This window comes from Lampetra planeri, chromosome 38 (genome assembly GCF_965212315.1).
Source record: "Lampetra planeri chromosome 38, kcLamPlan1.2.h2, whole genome shotgun sequence".
Taxonomy (NCBI): domain Eukaryota; kingdom Metazoa; phylum Chordata; class Hyperoartia; order Petromyzontiformes; family Petromyzontidae; genus Lampetra; species Lampetra planeri.
Window position 1 is genome coordinate 4319665 of NC_136144.1, and position 21517 is coordinate 4341181.

General features: G+C 54.1%; 1 protein-coding gene across 1 annotated transcript in view; it reads left to right on the forward strand.

Annotated features, from left to right (window-relative positions):
• Positions 1 to 7528: 7528 nt before the first annotated feature.
• LOC144731156 (stabilin-2-like) overlaps positions 7529 to 21517 on the forward strand; it is a gene marked incomplete at its 3' end in the record, with an annotated part of 68392 nt that continues 54403 nt past the window's right edge. The window contains 6 exon segments of the mRNA XM_078612121.1: positions 7529 to 8471; positions 14272 to 14417; positions 15353 to 15468; positions 16248 to 16333; positions 17459 to 17528; positions 19259 to 19354. Of these exon segments, the coding sequence (XP_078468247.1) occupies positions 8361 to 8471; positions 14272 to 14417; positions 15353 to 15468; positions 16248 to 16333; positions 17459 to 17528; positions 19259 to 19354 (625 nt within the window).

Genomic DNA, 21517 nt, shown 5'->3' on the forward strand with positions numbered 1-21517 from the left:
AACCTCTCGCACCAGACATCTGTCGTAGCCCCCCCTGCCCCGTTGATGTGGAGATCCCCATCGCCACCACCGCCACCACCGCCACCACCGCCACCACCGCCCTCCCAAGCTATCCGTGCTGTCCACTCCCTGCCTCTGTTGGCAAGTCCAGCCTCAAGGCCTTACCCTCCTACCCTTGCCTATGACTGCCTCTCTGTGTTTACAAAGCACGCGTGCGAACTGGTTGTCTACAGCGGTGTTCTTCACTCACTTTCAGAGGGGGGAGTAGGGGGGGGGGACACCACTTTCGCCGATAAGACATCGGCCAAAATGCCCGCCACACCATTTGAAACCGTTGGGGGTTAGAGAGCAGCATGATGTGGTGTGTTCACTCTTTGTGTATTTAACACGCACTGGGGCTTTCGCGACCAATACCATCCATAACACAGGGTGTTTTTGGGTTAGATCACGTAAATATAAACGTGTCAAATTGTATATGTTGCGGCTTGGCTCTCCAACACACCGGTTAGTGCTGTACTAGCGACGAATTGGCCACGTTCTGTTCACGTGACAACCCTTACTAGTTGGCTGTGTTGGGTGGTGGCGAGTTTAATGACACATTTACATATTTACGGTGATCTCACCCATGAAACCTGTTTGATGGATAATCGTGTCGTTAAACCCGCCACCACACGACGCAGCCAACCCGTAAGGTTTGTCACGTAAACAGAACGTGCCAATTCGTCACTAGTACAGCACCACACCGCTTGTGTGTTGGAGAGCAAATCCACAAACATTTACAATCCGAGCACGACGTTTCGCCATGAGCTACGAGCGGCATCGTCTTTGTGTGTCGTCGGGGGCCGCACTCGAGGCCTCCAGGGGCCTCCAGGGGCCTCCAGGGGCCTCCAGGGGCCCCCAGTGGCCCCCAGTGGCCCCGCGGGGCCCTGCAGCCTCTTGGAATTCAGTCGCGTTCAGACTCTGCGCTGTGCAAATGCATTCTGCGCTGTAATTGTACATGAGTCGTGTGTGTGTGTGTCTGTCTGTGTATGTGTGTGACTGTCTGTGTATGTGTGTCTGTGTGTGTCTATGTGTGTCTATGTGTGTGTGTGTGTGTCTTGTGTGTGTGTGTGTCTGTGTGTGTCTATGTGTGTCTGTCTGTGTGTGCGTAACGGGGAGCGGTGGTGAAGCGGTCAGCGCTACGCTGCGCTACGAACCTGGCGGGCCGAGTTCGATTCCCACTCACGGCCAACACCGGTGACGATTATCTGAGCCGGTCCTGGGCCTCTCCTTGGTCGACTCGGCCTCAAATGAGTACCTGGTGCGGTGTGTAACAACATCGCCACCGGGGAGACAAAGGCGGCCGGGCGTGGTGTTGACCACCCACCCCCTCGTGTGCCGTGCCGGCCTTCATAGATGCTCGCAAACAGCACTTGTCCTAATAGTCTGTTACAGGCTATACGGGGGATCTTTGACTTTTGTGTGTGTGTGTGTGTAGCCCCCCCCCCCCCCCCGCGTCTTTACGTCGCCTGGCTGCTGGGGTCAATGTAGGCCCCCCTTTTGGAGGGGGTCTATTTGTCCCCCTCATTGAGCCCCCCTCTCAGCTTCTGACGAGGTTCTGGGGTGCCACGGTGGCTAGATGTTAACTACCTCGCCGGGTACACAGGAGGTCGTGGGTTCGATCCCGACCCTGACGCCTGGTGCGTATTCAGAGTTTGCGTGTCTCTCTCTGCCCCCCGTGGTCGCGTGGATTTTTCTCTGGGTCCTCCGCTTTTTCCCTCCGCATTTAGAATCAACATCATCACGCTTTTTAGAGTATTTGGCTGCGATGAATGTCCACCTGATGGCAAGCCACTTCGTTGAGCTATCATTTGTGGCCACATCACGCCTAGCGAAGAGCTCAGTCGGTCTTAACTGGTCAAATATAAAGACAAATATTTGAGACTGAGTTCCAAGTGACTCTTGATGCTCATGGCGCTGCTACTGCTGCTCATGCGTATTGATGGTAGTGGTGATGGTGCTGCTGCTTATACTTTTGATGTTGGAGGTGGTGATGCTGCTGCTGCTTATGCTTTTGATGATGGTGGTGATGCTGCTGCTTATGCTTCTCATGATGATGATGGAGGTGGTGGTGGTTGTTGACGGTGCTACTGCTGCTGCTGCCAATTCTGCTGCGGATGCCGGCGTGATAATTTTCAGGTGCTGCTGCTCATGCCGCCGATGCGACTGCTGCCAAACCGACACAATTGCCAATGCTGCTGCTTCTGCTCATGCTGCTGTTGATTTCAATTGCTGTTGCTGCTGCTATTAATGCCGACACAACAGCCAATGATGCTGATGATGCTCTGTAAAGGTGGAACAAGCCCGTTTTCGTGGTTTCGTCAGCAGGAGACGCATACACGGGCGAGTTCAAAGATTATGTATATTTTCCTTTTGCCACGTTTATCAAACACGATATCAAAAAACACAGTGATGTATTGCACAGAAGGAATGGACACTTTGCACTGGAATGTATTCGTTGATAAAATAAAATGTAAGCCGATGCAAATATCCGTGAGCTGTGTGGCCTCTGCTTGGTCAGGAGGTTGGAGGATGGGATGGGGAGTGGGGGGCCATCCGAGAGAGGGGGGGGGGCACTGGGGGCTAATCGCCCCCACACACCACGTGGTGAGACGTGACGTAATACTACTACACACCACGTGGTGAGACGTGACGTACTACTACTACACACCACGTGGTGAGACGTGACGTACTACTGCACACCACGTGGTGAGACGTGACCTACTACTACACACCACGTGGTGAGACGTGACGTACTACTACTACACACCACGTGGTGAGACGTGACGTACTACTGCACACCACGTGGTGAGACGTGACCTACTACTACACACCACGTGGTGAGACGTGACGTACTACTACTACACCACGTGGTATGAGACGTGACGTACTACTACACACAACACGTGGTGAGATGGGACAGCTAACTTGAGGGTACGCCGCCGTGTTAGTGTATCGTTCCGCGTACCGTATCGCTGCACCGCTCGGTGGCGCAGCCCCAGAAAGTCCGTCATGGACCGGTTCGCAAACCGCGTTATAGCGGAGCACCCGTTCCTCGTTATAACGCTGGCGATCACGAATGATCGTGGCTTATGATCATCATCATCACGTGGACATATTTAGCAGCCAAATACTCCAAACGCGTGATATTGATTCTAAATGGAGAGGGAAACCCCGGAGAAAAATCCACGGGGCCACGGGCAGAGGGAGAGACACGCAAACTCCAAATACAAAGCAGCAGGCGTCAGCGTCGGGAGTGAACCCACGACCTCCTGCACACCAGGCGAGGTAGTTAACATCTCCTAGCCACCTTAATGACGATGAGAGAAAAAGACACGCAAACTCCAAATGTACGGCAAGCATCATCGGAGTCGGGATCGAACCCACGACCTGTATACCAGGCGAGATAGTTAACATCTCCTAGCCACCGTGATGACGATGAGAGAGAAAGACTGTCAAACTACAAATATACAGCAGGCGTCAGGGTCGGGATCGAACCCACGACCTCCTGCACACCAGGCGAGGTAGTTAACATCTCCAAGCCACCGTGATGATGATGAGAGAGACACGCAAACTCCAAATATACAGCAGCAGGCGTCAGAGTCGGGATCGAACCCACGACCTCCTGTAGACCAGGCGAGGTAGTGAACATCTCCTAGCCACCGCGGTTGACTGATTGGTCCAGTCGCTCGCTCACAGGCAGTCAGTCGCCTCCTCGTCGCGCTTCTGTCGCTGCGACGACCCCCGTGGTGGCTGCCGCTCCCGTGAACTTCACTCGGTGACTCCTCCACCCGTGTTGAGGACTCGGTTCGTCTCAGTCACCACCACTGTGGTCAACAACCACCACTGTGGTCAACCACCACCACCACCACTGGTCAACAACCACCACCACCACTGTGGTCAACCACCACCACCACTGTGGTCAACCACCACCACCACTGTGGTCAACCACTACCAACACCACTGTGGTCAACCACCACCACCACTGTGGTCAACCACCACCACCACCACTGTGGTCAACCACCACCACTGTGGTCAACCACCACCACTGTGGTCAACCACTACCACCACCACTACCACTGTGGTCAACCACGACCACCACCACTGTGGTCAACCACCACCACCACTGTGGTCAACCACCACCACCACCACTGTGGTCAACCACCACCACTGTGGTCAACCACCACCACTGTGGTCAACCACCACCACCACCACTGCACCACCACCACTGTGGTCAACCACCACCACCACTGTGGTCAACCACCACCACTGTGGTCAACCACCACCACCACCACTGTGGTCAACCACCACCACTGTGGTCAACCACCACCACTGTGGTCAACCACCACCACCACCACTGCACCACCACCACAGTGGTCAACCACCACCACCACTGTGGTCAACCACCACCACTGTGGTCAACCACCACCACCACCACTGTGGTCAACCACCACCACTGTGGTCAACCACCACCACCACTGTGGTCAACCACCACCACCACTGTGGTCAACCACCACCACTGTGGTCAACCACCACCACTGTGGTCAACCACCACCACCACTGTGGTCAACCACCACCACCACTGTGGTCAACCACCACCACTGTGGTCAACCACCACCACCACCACTGCACCACCACCACTGTGGTCAACCACCACCACCACTGTGGTCAACCACCACCACCACTGTGGTCAACCACCACCACCACCACTGCACCACCACCACTGTGGTCAACCACCACCACCACTGTGGTCAACCACCACCACCACTGTGGTCAACCACTACCACCACAACTACCACTGTGGTCAACCACGACCACCACCACTGTGGTCAACCACCACCACTGTGGTCAACCACCACCACTGTGGTCAACCACCACCACCACCACTGCACCACCACCACTGTGGTCAACCACCACCACCACTGTGGTCAACCACCACCACTGTGGTCAACCACCACCACCACCACCACTGTGGTCAACCACCACCACTGTGGTCAACCACCACCACTGTGGTCAACCACCACCACCACTGGTCAACCACCACCACCACTGTGGTCAACCACCACCACCACCACACACTTCATCACAGCAACTCAACCACCTACTCACCACAACTTCTCTCTCTCTCTGCTTCTCCACTCGCACTGCTCCACTCTGGTGTGCCCTCCTCCCACCACCAACACCAACACCACCATCACCACGACCATCACCACCACCAACACCACCATCACCACCATCACCACCAACATCACCACCACCACCATCACCACCACCACCACCACCACCATCACCACAACCATCACCACCACCACCAACACCACCAACACCACCATCACCACCATCACCATCACCACCAACATCATCACCACCACCATCACCACCACCACCACCATCACCAACATCACCAACACCACCACCACCATCACCACCACCACCACCAACACCAACACCACCACCACCACCATCACCACCACCATCACCACCACCAACATCACCACCACCACCAACATCACCACCATCACCACCAACATCACCACCATCACCATCACCACCATCACCACCAACATCACCACCACCACCACCAACATCACCACCATCACCACCACCATCACCACCACCATCATCACCATCACCACCAACACCACCATCACCACCACCATCACCACCACCATCACCACCACCATCACCACCACCATCACCACCACCATCACCACCAACACCACCAACACCAACACCACCATCATCATCACCACCACCACCACCACCACCATCACCACCACCACCACCACCATCACCACCACCACGACCATCACCACCACCAACACCACCAACACCACCATCACCACCATCACCATCACCACCACCATCACCACCACCATCACCACCACCACCAACATCACCACCATCACCATCACCACCATCACCACCAACATCACCACCACCACCAACATCACCACCATCACCACCACCATCACCACCACCATCATCACCATCACCACCAACACCACCATCACCACCACCATCACCACCACCATCACCACCACCATCACGACCAACACCACCAACACCACCAACACCAACACCACCATCATCACCACCACCACAAACACCATCACCACCATCACCACCATCACCACCACCATCACCACCACCACCATCACCACCACCATCACCACCACCATCATCACCACCATCACCACCATCATCACCACCACCATTACCACCACCATCATCACCACCATCACCACCATCATCACCATCACCACCAACACCACCACCACCACCATCATCACCAACACCACCATCACCACCAACACCACCACCACCATCACCACCACCACCACCACCATCACCACCACCACCACCACCATCACCACCATCACCACCACCATCACCATCACCACCATCACCACCACCAACACCACCAACACCACCATCATCACCACCACCATCATCATCACCACCAACACCACCATCATCACCACCACCATCATCATCACCACCACCATCATCACCACCAACACCACCATCATCACCACCACCATCATCACCACCAACACCACCACCACCACCATCACCACCAACACCACCATCATCACCACCACCACCATCATCACCACCAACACCACCATCATCACCACCACCACCAACATCACCACCAACACCACCACCATCACCACCACCAACACCACCACCATCACCACCAACACCACCATCATCATCACCACTACCATCATCACCACCAACACCACCATCATCACCACCACCATCATCACCACCAACACCATCACCACCAACACCACCATCATCACCACCACCACCATGATCACCACCAACACCACCATCATCACCACCACCATCACCACCACCAACATCACCACCAACACCACCACCACCATCACCACCACCAACACCACCACCAACACCACCACCGTCTCTCTGCACCTCGACACTTTACAACGACGACGTCGCTCAGCTCAAGAACTGTCCCACGCTCTCATCGATCTTGCACAACGTCGATCATTATTAATTAAATAACGGCGGGAGCGGTGGGGCAGCGGTTAGCGCACTCGCGCTACGAACCCTGCCGCCCAAGTTCGATTCCCGCTCACGGCAAACACCGGTGACGATTGTCTGAACCGGTCCTGGGCCTCCCCTAGGTCGACTCGGCCTGAAATGAGTACCGGGTGCGATGTGTAAACACATCGCTGGCCACCCATCCCCTCGTGTGCCGTTCCGGCCTTCATAGGTACTCGCTTACAGAACTTGCCCCGACAGTCTGTGAAGGCTACACGGGGGATCTTTGTCTTGTGCTTACTCGCAGCACTTGCCCCGGCAGTCTGTTCAGGCTACACGGGGGATCTTTGTCTGTGTGTCGTCACTGTGTGTGTGTGTCCACGGCTATGAGGATATCCTCCTGCAGCCCCCCCGACCCACCCACCCCGACCCCCACATCTCTCTCGCTCTCCCGCACTTCTGTCCCACCACTCGCTGCTGCTGCTGAGCTGAGAGGGGGTCACTGGGGCTGTGTGGGGGGGTCGTCCGTGGCGTCGTTTCTCCTTCTTCTCGAGCCGCCTCCTCCATCCCCTTCGCCAGTCGACAGCGGCGGCGTCGTCCACGCCGAGGAGATCGCGCACGCTCGCGTCAGGGAGTCGGACTACCGGAGAGACAGACAGACTCTCAGACAGACACAGACACACACAGACAGACAGACACACAGACACAGACAGACACACACAGACAGAGACACAGACAGACAGACTCTCAGGCAGGCAGACAGACAGACAGACAGATAGATAGACAGACAGACAGACACACACACACAGACAGACACAGACACAGACAGACAGACACAGACACACACAGACGGACCAACAGGCCAATAGACACACACAGACAGACACACACAGAGAGACACACACAGACACACACAGACGGACCAACAGGCCAATAGACACACACAGACACACAGACACACAGACACACACAGAGAGAGACACACAGACACACACAGAGAGAGACACACAGACACACACACAGACACACACAAACAGACACACACACAGACACACACACACAGACACACACAGACAGACACACACACAGACAGACACACACACAGACAGCCACACACACACATCACGCACACACAGACAGACACACACACACATCACGCACACACAGACAGACACACACACACATCACACACACACAGACAGACACACACACACACAGACAGACACAGACAGCCACACACAGACGGACCAACAGGCCCACAGAGCCAGCCCAGCGGGCAGCAAGCCGCGAGCCGCCGTCTCGCCATGGCTCGCGGAGCCACTCGGCGCGCTTCCCTCACCTCCTCGCGGCTCCTCCTCCTCCTCGTCTCCCTCCTCCTCGTCCTCCACATCGTCGCGTCCTTGCCGCAGACGCAGGTGAGCGGTGGGCAGGTGAGCTGTGGTGAAGGTGGCGGTGACGACGACGATGATGATGATGATGGTGGTGTTATAAAGAAGAGGTGGTGGTGATGATCATGATGAAGGTTGCAGCCTGGGCACAATGATGATGATGGTGGTGGTGCTGGTGTGAGAAGGAAGAGGTGGTGGTGATGATCATGATGAAGGTTGCAGCCTGGGCACAATGATGATGATGATGGTGGTGGTGGTGTGAGAAGGAAGAGGTGGTAGTGATGATCATGATGAAGGTTGCAGCCTGGGCACAATGATGATGATGATGGTGGTGGTGTTATAAGGAAGAGGTGGTGGTGATGATCATGATGAAGGTTGCAGCCTGGGCACAATGATGATGATGATGGTGGTGGTGTGAGAAGGAAGAGGTGGTGGTGATGATCATGATGAAGGTTGCAGCCTGGGCACAATGATGATGATGATGATGGTGGTGTGAGAAGGAAGAGGTGGTGGTGATGATCATGATGAAGGTTGCAGCCTGGGCACAATGATGATGATGATGGTGGTGGTGGTGTGAGAAGGAAGAGGTGGTAGTGATGATCATGATGAAGGTTGCAGCCTGGGCACAATGATGATGATGATGGTGGTGGTGTTATAAGGAAGAGGTGGTGGTGATGATCATGATGAAGGTTGCAGCCTGGGCACAATGATGACGATGGTGGTGGTGGTGGTGTGAGAAGGAAGAGGTGGTGGTGATGATCATGATGAAGGTTGCAGCCTGGGCACAATGATGGTGATGATGGTGGTGGTGGTGTTATAAGGAAGAGGTGGTGGTGATGATCATGATGAAGGTTGCAGCCTGGGCACAATGATGATGATGATGATGGTGGTGGTGTTATAAGGAAGAGGTGGTGGTGATGATCATGATGAAGGTTGCAGCCTGGGCACAATGATGACGATGGTGGTGGTGGTGGTGTGAGAAGGAAGAGGTGGTGGTGATGATCATGATGAAGGTTGCAGCCTGGGCACAATGATGGTGATGATGGTGGTGGTGGTGGTGTTATAAGGAAGAGGTGGTGGTGATGATCATGATGAAGGTTGCAGCCTGGGCACAATGATGGTGATGATGGTGGTGGTGGTGTTATAAGGAAGAGGTGGTGGTGATGATCATGATGAAGGTTGCAGCCTGAGCACAATGATGATGATGGTGGTGATGGTGTTATAAGGAAGAGGTGGTGGTGATGATCATGATGAAGGTTGCAGCCTGAGCACAATGATGATGATGACGTGTGTGTGTTGGATTTTAGATTTGAAGCTTTCGTGACTGCAAGGATTCATATTCTTAGGTTTTTTCGGTAAAGTCACGTAGGTAAAACACCTGAAGACGGAAGCTTGTGTTGCCTCCGAAACGTCGTGATTTGTATTTTTATTTTACTTTTATTAATTTTATTTTTTTTACCTACGTGACTTTACCGAAAAAAACCTAAGATATGTGTTGGATTTCTTTCGCACCGTACGCGGCCAGCCGTGCAAATCTGAGTTGCGCTGGGGGGGATGTTAGGAGGGAGACTGTGAACATGATGATGACGATGAGATTATGTCGATGGCGTAGGAAGATGATGATGGTGATTATAAAGCAAAAAAAGACGTGACATGATGACGGTGCTGGAGATTGATGATGATGATCACGTAATGATGATCACGTGGTGATGATCACCACGCGCCACGGTGGTTAGGAGATGTTAACTACCTCGCCTGGTAGGCAGGAGGTCGTGGGTTCGATCCCGATCCTGACGCCTGCTGCTGTATATTTGGAGTTTGCGTGTCTCTCTCATCAACATCATCATCATCACGGTGGCTAGGAGATGTTAACTACCTTGCCTGGTACACAGGAGGTCATGGGTTCGATCCCGACCATGCCAAAGCCTGTATATTTGGAGTTTGCGTGTCTCTCTTATCATCATCATCATCATCACGGTGGCTAGGAGATGTTAACTACCTCGCCTGGTAGGCAGGAGGTCGTGGGTTCGATCCCGACCCTGACGCCTGCTGCTGTATATTTGGAGTTTGCGTGTCTCTCTCATCAACATCATCATCATCACGGTGGCTAGGAGATGTTAACTACCTCGCCTGGTAGGCAGGAGGTCGTGGGTTCGATCCCGATCCTGACGCCTGCTGCTGTATATTTGGAGTTTGCGTGTCTCTCTCATCAACATCATCATCATCACGGTGGCTAGGAGATGTTAACTACCTTGCCTGGTACACAGGAGGTCATGGGTTCGATCCCGACCATGACAAAGCCTGTATATTTGGAGTTTGCGTGTCTCTCTTATCATCATCATCACGGTGGCTAGGAGATGTTAACTACCTCGCCTGGTAGGCAGGAGGTCGTGGGTTCGATCCCGATCCTGACGCCTGCTGCTGTATATTTGGAGTTTGCGTGTCTCTCTCATCAACATCATCATCATCACGGTGGCTAGGAGATGTTAACTACCTCGCCTGGTAGGCAGGAGGTCGTGGGTTCGATCCCGATCCTTACGCCTGCTGCTGTATATTTGGAGTTTGCGTGTCTCTCTCATCAACATCATCATCATCACGGTGGCTAGGAGATGTTAACTACCTTGCCTGGTACACAGGAGGTCATGGGTTCGATCCCGACCATGACAAAGCCTGTATATTTGGAGTTTGCGTGTCTCTCTTATCATCATCATCATCACGGTGGCTAGGAGATGTTAACTACCTCGCCTGGTACACAGGAGGTCGTAGGTTCGATCCCGACCATGACAACGCCTGAATATTTGGAGTTTACGTGTCTCTCTCTCATCATCATCGTAATCACGGTGGCTAGAAGATGTTAACTACCTCGCCTGGTACACAGGAGGTCATGGGTTCGATCCCGACCATGACAAAGCCTGTATATTTGGAGTTTGCGTGTCTCTCTCATCATCATCATCACGGTGGCTAGGATATGTTAACTACCTCGCCTGGTAGGCAGGAGGTCGTGGGTTCGATCCCGATCCTGACGCCTGCTGCTGTATATTTGGAGTTTGCGTGTCTCTCTCATCAACATCATCATCATCACGGTGGCTAGGAGATGTTAACTACCTTGCCTGGTACACAGGAGGTCATGGGTTCGATCCCGACCATGCCAAAGCCTGTATATTTGGAGTTTGCGTGTCTCTCTTATCATCATCATCATCATCACGGTGGCTAGGAGATGTTAACTACCTCGCCTGGTAGGCAGGAGGTCGTGGGTTCGATCCCGACCCTGACGCCTGCTGCTGTATATTTGGAGTTTGCGTGTCTCTCTCATCAACATCATCATCATCACGGTGGCTAGGAGATGTTAACTACCTCGCCTGGTAGGCAGGAGGTCGTGGGTTCGATCCCGATCCTGACGCCTGCTGCTGTATATTTGGAGTTTGCGTGTCTCTCTCATCAACATCATCATCATCACGGTGGCTAGGAGATGTTAACTACCTTGCCTGGTACACAGGAGGTCATGGGTTCGATCCCGACCATGACAAAGCCTGTATATTTGGAGTTTGCGTGTCTCTCTTATCATCATCATCACGGTGGCTAGGAGATGTTAACTACCTCGCCTGGTAGGCAGGAGGTCGTGGGTTCGATCCCGATCCTGACGCCTGCTGCTGTATATTTGGAGTTTGCGTGTCTCTCTCATCAACATCATCATCATCACGGTGGCTAGGAGATGTTAACTACCTCGCCTGGTAGGCAGGAGGTCGTGGGTTCGATCCCGATCCTTACGCCTGCTGCTGTATATTTGGAGTTTGCGTGTCTCTCTCATCAACATCATCATCATCACGGTGGCTAGGAGATGTTAACTACCTTGCCTGGTACACAGGAGGTCATGGGTTCGATCCCGACCATGACAAAGCCTGTATATTTGGAGTTTGCGTGTCTCTCTTATCATCATCATCATCACGGTGGCTAGGAGATGTTAACTACCTCGCCTGGTACACAGGAGGTCGTAGGTTCGATCCCGACCATGACAACGCCTGAATATTTGGAGTTTACGTGTCTCTCTCTCATCATCATCGTAATCACGGTGGCTAGAAGATGTTAACTACCTCGCCTGGTACACAGGAGGTCATGGGTTCGATCCCGACCATGACAAAGCCTGTATATTTGGAGTTTGCGTGTCTCTCTTATCATCATCATCATCACGGTGGCTAGGAGATGTTAACTACCTCGCCTGGTACACAGGAGGTCGTAGGTTCGATCCCGACCATGACAACGCCTGAATATTTGGAGTTTACGTGTCTCTCTCTCATCATCATCGTAATCACGGTGGCTAGAAGATGTTAACTACCTCGCCTGGTACACAGGAGGTCATGGGTTCGATCCCGACCATGACAAAGCCTGTATATTTGGAGTTTGCGTGTCTCTCTCATCATCATCATCACGGTGGCTAGGATATGTTAACTACCTCGCCTGGTACACAGGAGGTCATGGGTTCGATCCCGACCCTGACGCCTGCTGCTGTATATTTGAAGTTTGCGTGTCTCTCTCTCTCCACGTGGTCGCGTAGATTTTTCTCTGGGTCCATCCTCCCACATTTAGAATCAACATTCGTTCAGCGCAGTCGGCTGCTGCTATGAGCCACTTTCATTGAGCTGTCGTCTGTGATAGCCAGTTCGCTTCTGAAACAGAGTTACAAAGTAGCTCAGTGGGGCCTTACCTGGTAAAATAAAAAAAAACATCGATGATGCGTTGAATCATAAGAACATATGATAATAATACTGTGTCCATGATGACGACGACGATGGTTACACAGATGGGGATTATGATTAGACAGATGCCAATGATGCTGATGATTATGATCCACATGATGATAATCATAACGATAATGGTGATGGTGCACATGATGTTGCTGATGATGATGATGCTGATGATGCCCATGATGTTGGTGATGGTGGTACATATTATGATGCTGATGGTGGTGGAAATGATAACGATGATGGTGCACATGCATATGACGCACACAATGATGATGGTGATGATGATGGTGATGCACATGATGATGGTGGTGATGATGATGATGACGGTGCAGATGACGATGATGATGATGGTGCACACGATGATGATGATGATGATGACGGTCTAAATGATGATGGCGATGATGATGATGATGATGGCGATGATGATGATGATGATGGCGATGATGGCGATGATGATGATGATGGTGCACAAGGTGATGATGGTGCACGTGATGGTGATGACGGTGCACATGATGATGATGGCGATGATGACGATGATGGCGATGATGATGATGGCAATGATGACGATGATGATGATGGCGATGATGGCGATGGCGATGATGATGATGGCGATGATGATGATGGCGATGATGATGATGATGATGGCGATGATGATGATGATGATGGCGATGATGATGATGATGGCGATGATGATGATGGCGATGATGATGATGACGGTCTAGATGATGATGATGGTGCACATGATGATGATGATGGCGATGATGATGGCGATGATGATGATGGCGATGATGATGATGGCGATGATGATGATGGCGATGATGATGATGATGGCGATGATGATGATGATGATGGCGATGATGACGATGCAGATGACGATGATGATGACGGTCTAGATGATGATGATGGTGCACATGATGATGATGGCGGTGATGATGATGATGATGGCGATGATGATGATGATGATGGCGATGATGATGATGATGATGGCCATGATGTGGCGATGATGATAATGGCGATGATGATAATGGCGATGATGATGATGGCGATGATGGCGATGATGATGATGTTGTCATCACCACGAGCAGACGACGGCGGCGACGAGGAGGCGTTGCGACGTGCCCACCGTGGAGCGCACCAAGACCGCGTGCCGCCCGTGCTCCCCGGCAGACCGCGTGCGCTGCCCACGTGGCTACCGCCCAGAGGGGCGCAGGGAGCGCACACGTGACTGCAGGTGGCGCATCACCATCATCATCATCACCACCACCACCATCACCACCACCATCACCACCACCACCACCACTATCACCATCGTCACCACCATCACCACCATCACCACCACCACCACCACTATCACCACCATCACCACCACCACCATCACCACCATCACCACCACCACTATCACCATCATCACCACCACCACCATCACCACCACCATCACCACCACCATCACCACCACCATCACCACCACCATCATCACCATCGTCACCATCATCATCACCATCACCACCATCATCACCACCATCACCACCACCATCACCACCACTACCATCACCACCACCACCACCATCACCACTATCACCATCACCACCACCATCATCACCACCATCACCACCACCATCACCACCACCACCATCACCACCACCACCACCGTCACCACCACCATCACCACCACCACCATCACCACCACCACCGTCACCACCACCATCACCACCACCACCACCATCACCACCACCACCACTATCACCACCATCACCACCACCACCATCACCACCACCATCACCACCACCACCACCACCATCACCACTATCACCATCACCACCACCACCACTATCACCACTATCACCATCACCACCACCATCATCACCATCGTCATCATCATCATCACCATCACCACCATCATCACCACCATCACCACCACCACCATCACCACCACCACCACTACCATCACCACCACCACCACCATCACCACTATCACCATCACCACCACCATCATCACCACCATCACCACCACCATCACCACCACCATCACCACCACCACCGTCACCACCACCATCACCACCATCACCACCACCATCACCACCACCATCACCACCACCACCGTCACCACCACCGTCACCATCACCACCATCACCACCACCACCACCACCGTGATGTGTGTGCGCGCAGCTACCAAATCAAGTCTCTCCGCATGCCGACGTCGTTGCCCGGCTGCCGCCAGACCTGCAAGAAGACGGTGATGGAGCCAAACTGCTGCCCCGGATTCTGGGGACCCGACTGCCTGGGTCGGTGGCCAGGGCAGATACCAACACCATCATCACCACCATCATCATCACCACCATCACCATCATCACCACCACCACCATCATCACCACCACCATTACCACCACCATTACCACCATCATCACCACCACTACCATCATCACCATCATCACCACCACCATTATCACCACCATCACCACCACCATCACCAACATCACCACCGTCACCATCATCACCATCACCATCATCACCATCATCACCATCATCACCACCATCACCATCATCACCACCATCACCACCATCACCATTATCACCACCACCACCATTATCACCATCATCAACATTGTCACCACCACCATCACCACCACCATCAACACCACCATCACCACCATCGTCACCAACACCACCATCATCACCACCACCACCACCATCACCACCATCACCATTATCACCACCACCATTATCACCATCATCAACATTGTCACCACCACCATCACCACCACCATCAACACCACCATCACCACCATCACCACCATCGTCACCAACACCACCATCACCACCACCATCACCACCACCATCACCACCATCACCAACACCATCATCACCACCACCACTATCACCACCACCACTATCACCACCACCATCATCACCATCACCACCACCATTATCACCATCATCAACATCGTGACGAGGCGTCGTCATCGCTGTCATCACAGTCGCGTGCGTCTGTACCCACGCGGTGCGTCTCTACCCCCGGTGTGTTGGGGCTACACGGGGGACCTTTGTCTTTGTGTGCACGCAGAGTGCCCGGGCGGGGCAGGGTCGCCGTGCTCGCGACACGGCCAGTGCCTCGACGGAATACAGAACAACGGCAGCTGCGAGTGTCAGGTGAGTGGCAGGTGTGAGGTGAGTGACAGGTGAGTGACAGGTGAGAGTGAGGTGAGTGTGAGGTGAGTGACAGGTGAGTGACAGGTGAGAGTGAGGTGAGTGTGAGGTGAGTGACAGGTGAGTGACAGGTGAGAGTGAGGTGAGTGTGAGGTGAGTGACAGGTGAGTGACAGGTGAGAGTGAGGTGAGTGTGAGGTGAGTGACAGGTGAGTGACAGGTGAGAGTGAGGTGAGTGTGAGGTGAGTGACAGGTGAGTGACAGGTGAGAGTGAGGTGAGTGTGAGGTGAGTGACAGGTGAGTGACAGGTGAGAGTGAGGTGAGAGTGAGGTGAGTGACAGGTGAGTGACAGGTGAGAGTGAGGTGAGTGTGAGGTGAGTGACAGGTGAGTGACAGGTGAGAGTGAGGTGAGTGTGAGGTGAGTGACAGGTGAGTGACAGGTGAGAGTGAGGTGAGTGTGAGGTGAGTGACAGGTGAGTGACAGGTGAGTGTGAGGTGAGTGTGAGTCAGGTGAGTGTCAGGTGAGAGTGAGGTGAGAGTGAGGTGAGAGTCAGGTGAGTGTGAGGTGAGTGTCAGGTGAGTGTCAGGTGAGGGTGAGGCGAGTGTGAGGACGATGTTGATGGTGATGTTGACGATGGTTGTGGTGATGGTGATGTGATGGTGATGATGTTGTTGACGATGGTTGTGGTGATGTTGATGATGTTGATGGTTGTGATGTTGACGATGGTTGTGGTGATGATGGTGATGATGGTGATGATGTTGTTGACGATGGTTGTGGTGATGTTGATGATGTTGATGGTTGTGGTGGTGGTGATGATGTTGATGATGGTGATGATGTTGATGGTTGTGATGTTGACGATGGTTGTGGTGATGGTGATGATGTTGATGGTTGTGATGGTGATTGTGGTGATGGTGATGATGTTGATGGTTGTGATGTTGACGATGGTTGTGGTGATGATGATGATGTTGATGGTGATGATGTTGATGACGATGGTTGTGGTGGTGATGGTGATGATGTTGATGGTGATGATGTTGTTGACGATGGTTGTGGTGATGTTGATGATGTTGATGGTGATGATGTTGATGTTTGTGATGTTGACGATGGTGATGGTGGTGGTGGTGATGGCAGCACGGGTTCACGGGCACGGCCTGCGAGGACTGCGAGGATCTCCACGCCTTCTCACCAAACTGCACTCAGAGTGAGCGCACTCCCCTAGGTCAACTCGGCATTAAATAAGAGGCCCGGATGTTAACTATCTCGCCTGGTACGCAGGAGGTCGTGGGTTCGATCTCGACCCTGACGCCTGCTGCTGTGTATGTTGAGTTTGCGTGTCTCTCTTAATTTTTCTCCACCCATGATCGCGTGGATTTTTTCTCCGGGTCCTGCAATGTCACCCGTTTAGAGTAGATGACCGCTGTTATGAATGTCCACGTGGTGGTGGTGATGATGACGATGAGAACCCGACGACACTTCGTTGAGCTATCATTTGTGAGAACCAGGTAGCTTCTGGAATAAGTAGTATTTTTAAAAACTTTTTTAAAAACACGATTTTATTAAATGTACCGTACTAGTAACGGAAGAACTCCACGACTCCAGTAAGTGGCCCCGAAGCTTGACATAACGTAAGGGCAGAGGTGGGACAAAGTCATTGTTTTGCAAGTCCAAGTCGAGTCGCAAGTCATCAAATTCATGACTCGAGTCTGACTCGAGTCCAAGTCACATGACTCGAGTCCACACCTCTGCGTAAGGGACCGTGGCCAATTACAGCCAACGTTAGTTGACCACGGACAATTAGACCCAAGCCGAAACACAACATGTAAAAGAGATAGTTTTTTATGATAGAATATAGTATTGTCATCAGAATGACATAATTATACCAAGTTTGCAGTCGATACCACTTTGGGAAGTGGGTTAAAATAGAGTTACAATATTTGAGGATACGACAACAACAACAACAACAACAGACAGAGTGAGTTAAATAAAAGTGTGTAAAAAGATTGTTTAAAAATATATTTTTATGATAGAATATAGTATTTTCATCAGTAAGACACAAGTATACCAAGTTTGCAGTCCATACCACATTGGGAAATGGGTTAAAATTGAGTTACAAGATTTGAGCATGTACAAATTAAAAAAATTAACCCGTAAAAACAAAGTTTTTCACTATAAATCCTTTATATGCGTGTTCAATGGGCCACAACCCAGCCCACATTGGTCTTTGAAACGGGCGGCTAGAGTCCTCTCGTCCTCTGGCTTGAGATGGCTGCCACCTATGGGTCAGATGATTGCCTGCCACCATTAAGCAATTGGTAATTAAATATCATGTTTTTTTTACCTAAAAAGTGTAAAATTTTGGAAAAAATTTATCACGAAAAGAAATTGTCACGCACAACGAGTCTGTGTGCAAAATGTCAGCTCGATTGGATCACGGGAAGTGGGTTAAAAAACGACCGAAAGATTTGCACGGTCGTAAGCCCGCAAGCAAGTGAAGTTAATATAAAGGATTTAAAAATGACTTCGTTGGGATCGACAGGGCAGCCGTCATCACCCCTCCCCCCCTCTCCCCATCCGTCCCCCTACTGCGAACACTCGGCAGGACCCTCCTGGCAATAGAGCCGTGAGACTCCGTGAGGCTTTCCTCGGCGAACAACAAGCAGACCTAGTAACGATGACAACTAGAGTCGTCATCCCATGGCTCTGGCCATGATGACGTCTGGAACGTTCCAGTGAATATGCCAACGTTGACCCAACGTTGGGTCAACGTTTGGCCGACCCAATATTCATCGGGAAGGTCCAGACGCCATCGTCGCCACCGTGTACCGTGCCGGCCTTCATAGGTGGCGCTGCTACTCGCCGACAGCACTTGCCCCCACAGTCTGTTGAAGGCTACACGGGGGACCTTTGTCTGTGTGTGTGCGATGCGAGCAGGGTGCCTCTGTGTGCACGGGGACTGCGACCGCGGAGTGAACGGGACGGGCGTCTGCTCCTGCTCCTCCGCCTACGAGGGGCAGCACTGTGACCAGCGTGAGACCTCCCCACCCACCACCCCCCCCCACCCCACCCACCACTACCTCCCACCCACCACTACCACCACTACCCCCCACCCACCTACCACCCCCCCACCCACCACTACCACCACTAGCCCCCCCACCCGCCCACCACCACTACCCACCCACTACCCCACCCACCACTACCCCCCCCACCCACCACCACCACAACTACCCCCCCCACCCACCCACCACCCCCCACCCACCACCACTACCTCCCACCCACCACTACCTCCCACCCATCACTACCACCACTAGCCCCCCCCACCCACCACCACTAGCCCCCCCACCCACCCACCACCACTAGCCCCCCCCACCCACCACCACCACTACCCACCCACTACCCCACCCACCACCACCACCACTACCCCCCCCACCCACCACCACCACTACCCACCCACTACCCCCCCCCACCACTACCACCACTACCCCCCCACCCACCCACCACCCCACCCACCCACCACCACTACCCCCCCCACCCACCCACCACCACCACTCACCCACCACCACTACACCCCCATCCACCCACCACTACCCCCCCACCCACCACCACCACAACTACCCCCCCACCCACCCCCCACCCCCTCCACCCACCCACCACCACTCCCCCCCCACCACCACTACCCCCCCACCCACCACTACCCCCCCCACCCACCCACCACCCCACCCACCCACCACCCCACCCACCACCACTACCACCCCACCCACCCACCACCACCACTCACCCACCACCACTACACCCCGATCCACCCACCACTACCCCCCACCCACCACCACCACCACAACTACCCCCCCACCCACCCCCCACCCCCTCCACCCACCCACCACCACTCCCCCCCCACCACCACTACCCCCCACCCACCACCACTACCCCACCACCACCACTACTACCACTAGCCCCCCCCACTCACCCACCACCACTACACCCCCACCCACCCACCACCACTACCACCCACCACCACCCCCCCCACCCACCCACCACTACCCACCACCCACCACCACTAGCCCCCCACCCACCGCCACTACCCCCCCACCCACCTACCACTACCCCCCACCCACCCACCACCACTACCACTCACCCACCACCACTACCCCCCACCCACCCACCCACCACCACCACTCACCCACCACCACTACCCACCCACCACCACTACCACTCACCCACCACCACTACCCACCCACCCACCACCACTACCACTCACCCACCACCACTACCCCCCACCCACCACCACTACCCCCCCCCACCCACCACCACTATCCCCCACCCACCCACCCACCATTACCCCCCCCCCCACCCACCACCACTACCACTCACCCACCACCACCACCACTCACCCACCACCACTACCCCCCCCACCCACCACCACTACCCCCCACCCACCACCACCACTCACCCACCACCACTACCCCCCCCCCCACCCACCACCACTACCCCCCACCCACCACCACCACTCACACACCACCACTACCCCCCACCCACCACCACTACCCCCCACCCACCACCACCACTCACACACCACCACTAGCCCGCGACAGCATGCATCCCGCGTGCTGTCGCGGGCTGCGCTGTACCCAATGTCATTTGATGGTAAAGCGACGTTTCCATAACGCGGCGTGCTTCGGGAACGTGGCTGTCCGCACACGCACGCCGTGGCTTTGTGGTCTTGATTTGCTTCTGCCCCTGTGGTGGCCCGCGTGAGCCGTGCGAGCGAGACGGCTCTCACCCTCGAGGTCCCAGCCAGCCAGGGCGACTTTCGAAACACATTCCTGCGGAGGGAGCTGGTAGGAACGTTGGGTTGCTCGGTCAATGGCCAGGGTCAACGGCGGCGTGGTGTATTCCGAAAATATGGCCGACTGTGAGGGCGGGCACAAGCCGGCGTGAGTAGGTTAAACGTTGAGTTTTATAAGGGCACCACGGGGTGACCAGCCCCTCCCCACCCAGCCCCTCCCCGCCCAGCCCCTCCCCACCCTCCCCTCTCCACCCAGCCCCACCCTCCCCTCCCAGCCCCTCCCCACCCTCCCCACCCAGCCCCTCCCCACCCTCCCCACCCAGCCCCTCCCCACCCTCCCCTCTCCACCCAGCCCCACCCCTCCCATTTTTGGATGCACGACGGACGGACGGACACAATAATCCCCTGTG